The 6,707-nt window shown below is 47.4% G+C and overlaps 1 protein-coding gene across 12 annotated transcripts in view; it reads left to right on the top strand.

Annotated features, from left to right (window-relative positions):
• The first annotated feature begins 1,360 nt into the window (after positions 1-1,360).
• Positions 1,361-6,707, top strand: part of lap (phosphatidylinositol-binding clathrin assembly protein lap) — a 51,869-nt gene continuing 46,522 nt past the window's right edge. For 7 of the 12 annotated variants that reach the window (XM_077630840.1, XM_077630836.1, XM_077630831.1 and 4 more), the window contains exons 1-5: positions 1,438-1,933; positions 3,894-4,036; positions 4,097-4,172; positions 5,619-5,633; positions 5,736-5,841. In XM_077630840.1, the coding sequence (XP_077486966.1) occupies positions 1,795-1,933; positions 3,894-4,036; positions 4,097-4,172; positions 5,619-5,633; positions 5,736-5,841 (479 nt within the window). In that variant the 5' untranslated portion in view covers positions 1,438-1,794. Of the gene's footprint in view, positions 1,934-3,893; positions 4,037-4,096; positions 4,173-5,618; positions 5,634-5,735; positions 5,842-6,707 lie in introns of all 12 variants that reach the window. The other 5 variants (XM_077630838.1, XM_077630833.1, XM_077630841.1 and 2 more) reach the window with 1 other exon arrangement.

Here is a 6,707-nt window from a genome sequence, read left to right as displayed (position 1 = left end):
TTTTGTTGCTCCTTAGTCACAAAATCGCAGCTAGTGTTTGTGCTGCAGCGCTGAAGAAGTGTGAGCTTTCTTCGTGTTGTAGTGAAATCCAGCTACATTGAAGAAGCTCAAATATATTTTTCTTGTGTTACTAAGCTGTATTGGACTGACTTGTTTCTAAACTTTAGTGAACGCTACTGTTGTTGCTAGGTGCCCTCACCAGCGTGCTAAAATAAAGAGCCTGTTGTGTTGGGAAGTACTTCGGCTCTAAATTTATACCAGGTGAATAGTTTAAATTCCTGTGCATGTTTACTTATTTCATACTGTCAATTGGTAGCATTTTTATAATTATGCACTCAGGTATATCTGTGCCAGTTTTTGTCTCCAGCCCACAAAGTCATTTGTCTGGCACTGCTTCATTGAAGACATGGCTTCAAGCCAGCCAGACATCTGCTTAATGTAAGTGTAATATGAAGTTGAGTAAGTTTAATAGTTCTGAATCAGAAAAGTAGTATCAAGCATGTATGCCAGCTCAATTAATTGTGAATGGAAATTGCAAGTGAATGCCGAGTGAAGTGTCTGAATTGCCATGCAAAATGCATGTAGATAATTGTCACCAGTAAATACCACTTTGCCATTCATGATAATCGTGCAATTGTTTTGTTGCAGCAGTACAAATTAAATTACTTCTAAAATTTTCTAGCTTGATCATTTCAGCGTTTTTTCGTGCTGCGGCAGTATGCATAATGATTTGAGGAAATTGGTTGAACAGCACGTTTGCAGGGATTATTAGTCAAGGTGACAGGAGGTAGAGCCTTATGTTATGAAAATGTTTTCGTTGAGCACCGCTGCTCAGCGTGCACAAACAGCAATTAATCTTGATGGTGCAGACTGGCATAATAAGTCGCCATTAAAGCTCGTTTATTTATAGCTATTGTAGATGAAATCTGAAACCGCTGCCACTCGTTAAATCGAGTGCAGTGCTTAATTAGCACTCATTGCACAAGGGAGTTGCGCAGACCAGCACCTATTAGTACATGCGTACATTTCATATTTCACGGGTGTTTTTAGCGTCAGCTAAAATGCCACTTCCGTCAGGCTAGCAGCACCAAAAGCAAAAATAGGCCAGAAACTCGTAGCACTTGTGCCGCCCTGCGGATGCTTTCCAAAGGTATTGATCGAAGCCAAAAATTTCGAACAGACATCATGCGCTGTTGGCGGACACTACCGGAACAGTAAGCATTTCCCATGACCAGGCTTGCTCACATCACGTGTAACATTCATCACGTGGCTGGGAGACAAAATTATAGTTGAATTCGACTTCACCGCACGTCCTTGAGGCCGGTATCCGCGAAGCTACCGTGCTGCGCAGCCTTGTTTTGGTTTTCAAATGCTGGCGCCCTTTTCTGTCATACCGTCGCGGTATTGAAGTACATTTTACGGTCACCCTGAGCACCTCTTGACGCGTGTGCACTGCACACGTTGTCGCCAAGTGGCCGTGGTATACGGTTGTTATACACTTTTTTATTAGTTTTTGGGTATTTTTGCGATGTTCGCGACTGGTGGTCTATGCTGGCAAAACGTTGCAGAAGGGGGCGGTGAAAGGGAGGGTGTTGGTGAGCGTCACCATTGGTCAAAGCAGGCCACGGGGCCGGCGTGACGTCATGCGGTGACGTGAACGGTTTTTCTCTCGTTGCCCACCGCTTGGTGTGTGTGTTTGGGGCCTCGGCGGAGAGCTGTGCCAGCAGGGGCAACACTCTTGTGTCGCAGGGCTGTCTTGCGGGTCAGTCTTCGTAGCCCGGTTCGCGAGCGCCTATGTCGAAGATGTCCGGCCAAAGCCTCAACGATCGGCTGATGGCAGCCCGGCACACCATAGCGGGTCAAGGCCTCGCCAGGGTGGTCTGCAAAGCGACCACCGAGGAAGTGATCGGCCCCAAGAAGAAACACCTCGACTGTAAGTGGGCCGCTCGTTCTGCCCCTGGCGCTCACGCTTGTGGCTGCTAGCCGGCTGCCTAAAGGTGGGCCCTGCGTTGTAAGCCTAACAGTGCGCACCGCCGAGGGGCCGCCGCGCTGTCACCGCCCCCGGCCCTAGGCTCCCGGCCCCAGCTGCGCACTGCTGCATGACACCCTCCTGTGCTGCAGTCTCAAATGTCGCGGTCTCGCCACCGCCTCCCCCGTCGCGACAGCAGCAAGGGAGAGTGCTGACCCCCCCTCCCGCAACCACCCCTGGAAACTTGCCGATGGTCACCGCCTGTTTGTGCCCACTATCCACAGGCTGAGGGTATTTCTCAATGCGCGCTGCACGCAGTTTTAGCCCTGCTGCTGTCCGGCTCAAGTGCACCACCGCCAGGACCAAGCAGTGACAGCTGTAGAGCCCGTGTTGCCCGTCGGCACGGTGCAGATCTGTGCTTTCCCGTTTGGGGCAGGCATGCATGCTTGCGTGCGACCCTGTGTAAACACCGGTGCACCGAGTCTCTCCTTTCATTTTGAGTTGCGAATCTACCACTACATTGCTTGAGGGTATCAGCTTCCTTTTGAGTGAGCGTGGCCAATGGTCCATTCGAAAGCTAGATTCTTCTGACGAAGAGTTGGGGATAGCGAGCGTAGCTTTTTATGGTCATTGGGTACATTTTCTGTTTTGAGAATTTTTGGGTTTGCTTGAACAGTGCTTAGCGCAGCTGTAAGTGAAAGTGCAGGAGCTGTTGAGCGTTTTTACTTTGTCGAAACTCGCTCGGGGCGAATCAGCTTTAAGTGATGGTGTCATCTACTTTTTTGCTTGGCTTGCTGCTCTGCTGCGTTTGCTACAGGCAGGGTAGATCGGTGTCATTGAGTAACTTCTCTTGCCATGCATAATTTAGCTTGCTGCTTTGCTCTCTTGCCTGAAGCAGTGTGGTGATAGCCACAGCTCACATTAAAGGGACCCTGGAATGATTTTGATGGGCATATTCTGGTGCAACAAATCTGTAGAGGTGGGCTTTGTGGGTATTTGAGCCAAATTTGAAAGTTCTGCATGGACCCTATTGTTTAGAATTAATTTAAAAAAAACGCTGCTTGCAGTAGCTCGCAACTGATTAGGGCAACACACCTCACCACGTGTCCCCTACCCCAACAGCATCAGTAGATAGAAAAGCCAGCCTTCAAGCTCGCCCCATCTGCATTTTGAACTTTCCTTTCACTGGAGAGTAATCTGTGACTAAAGGGGCTAAATAAACTCTGTAAAGCCTTTTAGTACAGGCATCCTGCAACACCTCTACCAGTGCAACTGGCATTTTTGTTTCACTTTTTTTTTGTGTGGCTTGTGTGTGCTATCTGATGACTCAGTAAAAGATTAACTGAGAAAATTAATAACATGCTTGGTGTCCCAAGCATACCCAAGCACTCGGTGTTCTCACATTGTACAGTCTTTACATTGCCTGATACCTATGCTGCCAGTGCACCGAGGTGTTGACTGTTGCTAACTGCTGCCCCGTAGGGGCATGCAAGGGTGTGCATTTGCCACTGTGCAGCATGATTGGCGCCTCGTTTAAGGAGATAGGCAGTACTGTATTGGACATACAGGTGCCTGGCCATGCACAGAGATATTAGTTGTGTCATATCTGCTGCCAAGAACTGCTGCCGAGTGGCTACACTGTCTGTGCCAAGATCTACTTCCCAGGCTAATCGAAATGTGAAATACTTCAAAATTTGTGCTAGGTCCATCACCAGTCACTTGACCATATCCCACTTTATGCAATCAACAAACAGAACACACATGCTCACTTTGTAACAGAGAACTTCTTATTGGTGAATGCTGTGCTTCGTGCAGTTTTTCTGGCTTGTACTGGCTCGCGAGCTTGAAAAACAGGTGACTCCACATCAGTGCCACCAATTCAATCTGTAGCTGTGATAGGTGTGCCTGCCTTCTTGGTTTGCAGACCTGCTGCACTGTACAAACGAGCCCAATGTCTCCATCCCACAACTGGCCAACCTGCTGATTGAACGCACCCAGAACAGCAACTGGGTGGTTGTCTTCAAGTCCCTGGTCACCATACACCACCTAATGTGCTATGGCAATGAGGTGTGCTAAGCTATGGTCTGTCTTGGAGGTGGCATGTCCTGATGGCTCTTGTCCTTGCAGAGGTTCACCCAGTACTTGGCATCCAGCAACTGCACGTTCCAGCTGGGCACCTTCGTGGACAAAACGGGAGTCCAGGGTGAGTGGCAAGCATGGATAGGTGAATTACCAGTTCTCAACTTGTGTGGTTTAGTTTAGGAGCACCCTAAACCTCTAGTTCCACTGGATTCCTTTTAGGGATGTATGTTTTCTTTGTTTTGCCAGTGAAGTTACCTTACAGTGAAGATAACTTCATACTTTACTACCTATCAGGTTGTGAATGATTATACAGTAAAACCTTTAGTCACTGGGGCTGCGAAAAATATTTCAGTTAACCGGAAACTGCAAAAAATGGGATCCAGACCAAAAATTGTTTCCAGAACGCACTACCTTTATTGGACGAACTGTATTTACCGTTGACCCCCCCCCCCCCAACTCGTAGCCCTTAATACAAGTTAACGCCCCATCGCCCCTGTCCTTCCCCGCTTCGTCCCACCACCGAACTTTGTTTTGTAGTTTCCCACGGAATGGCATCATGGCACGCGCAACTTGAAGCAATTGCGCATAACGATGCGACCACAAAGACAGCAGCCTGAAGCTAGTGTAGTTCAAAAGTGAAAAACTGCGCTCCAACCTTGCCTTCCACAGTTGCATACGGCCCATTGCGGAAAACTGAACTGCAAACGGTTCTGTAGGCCTGTAGTTTTGAATTCCAGCCCACTGCACGCACTGGAGATTAACGGCCTACCTACGGCTCGTTTAAGGAAGTGACTGCCAGCGTGAGCGAGCCAGGTGAGCAATGCGCAAATCGAATTTTCTTTAGCAGAATTTATTTGCTTAAAATTGACCTCTTAGAGCGCTGCTCTTGGGCACCCGTTCCCGGGTTGAGTGGTGTGCCTTGTCGGTGGTACCGAGTGCAGAGCGCAGCTTAGAAGGAAAGACTGTGGTAGCAAAGAGCCTGAAGCAGAGGAGGAGGGAACACTGCATCAGAAATTTGAATTATCCGAGAGTTCGAATTATCGAGGTTTTACTGTATATTGCCCTTGGCTCCATCCTCATTCAAAGCTGGCTTCTGACTTTTCCTTTAGTATATACAAGCCTCAGACTGGGCTGACCCTTTGCCAGTACTTCACATGCCACGTGCAATGTACATATTAATGGCAAGCGAAATGACATTTTTCTTCATCACCTTTGACTTCCCTATTTGCAGTCCACCCATCTCCTTGCCCTGTTAGGTCCTTGAACTTTAGTGAAGTTTTTAATTTCAAGCTGTGCGATATTTGCAATGCAAACGTTGGTATGCTGACCAGTGTGTGGACTTGCTTTGATCAGAAACATGGGTCTGTGAACATATCTGCTTGATGTTGTTGTTGTTAGCCTATCAAAAGATGGCACATACCCATACTGGGGGATCGGCCAAGAATCGGGTGGCTGTTCACATGAACACAGTTAATAAAAAGGAAAAGCAGGTGGGAGTTCTTCCTCATGAACAGAAAAGGGATGAGAGTTTTGATTTCATAATGTGCTCTTCTTTTTCTCCCCTCAGCAATTGGTGACACAGGTTTGTTGGAAAAGTTTTCTTTACATTTGTAAAAAATTCTTCTTGAATAAAGTGCTTAGCCTTTCATTGTGCTTAACTGTGTGCATGCATGTGTCTGCTCAGCTGGATTTGACATGTCGACATTCATTCGACGCTATGCCAAGTACCTCACAGAAAAGGCTGTGTCCTACCGCACTGTGGCATTTGACTTCTGCAAGGTGAAAAGGGGGTGAGTGCCAAATATTTACTGCCTGAATCAGTTTTAGTTGAGTTTGTTTTTGAAGACTGAAAAATGGAAATGTATCTGTTTGGGCCAGTTTTTAGCAGTTCTTATAAGCTCAGTCTGTAGGCTTCCTTTTGCAGTGAACTCATTCTGCTGCATGTTTCTTGTGGGAAGAAACATTAGTCTTGCACCCTGAATACTATATTAATGCGATAGCAATGGAAGTCTCATTATTATAAAAACACTGTGGTTAGCAACAAAATTCGCTGATTGATCGCGCGACATGCTGATTAGTTGATGGAGTGCGACGTCGTGTCACGTGACATCTTGTCGAAATTGGCAGGTGCTTAACCATAAAAAACGGTGTGGTGAGTCTTAAGATATCGCAGCGCAGGTTAGTCATAATTCTTTGGTTGGTCAAAACAGTGATGTCGTTGGGTAGCGTGACATGGCTGAGCGCTCATTGGTTGGTAAGGTGTGCGACATCGAGACTACTTGGCAGGGCTGAGTTGGCAGGTGCGTGGTAGTTGGCCGAGCACTGATTGGTCTCCGGAGTGTATGACATTATGAGACCATTTAAAATGGCAGATTGCCGTGGCGGGCTCTGCAGCAGTTGGAAGCTGTGCTGGTTTGTGCACAGACATGTCTATACAGCTTCGCGTATCTAGTTGGAGTGGAGCGGTAATAAACGCAGTGTGCATCTACCATAGTGGAAAATTTATGCAAGCGGAGAGGGCGACCATGCTTTTATGTCGCTGAAGATGGAATATTGGCGGCTACTCAGACATAGCGCATGTGGCGAGCAGCAATGACAAAGAAGCAGGCCAGGCGTACTTCAGACTTTAATGCTCTCGTATTCTTAACACATACTG

This window comes from Amblyomma americanum, chromosome 7 (genome assembly GCF_052857255.1).
Source record: "Amblyomma americanum isolate KBUSLIRL-KWMA chromosome 7, ASM5285725v1, whole genome shotgun sequence".
Taxonomy (NCBI): domain Eukaryota; kingdom Metazoa; phylum Arthropoda; class Arachnida; order Ixodida; family Ixodidae; genus Amblyomma; species Amblyomma americanum.
This window is presented reverse-complemented; position numbering and strand designations above follow the sequence as displayed.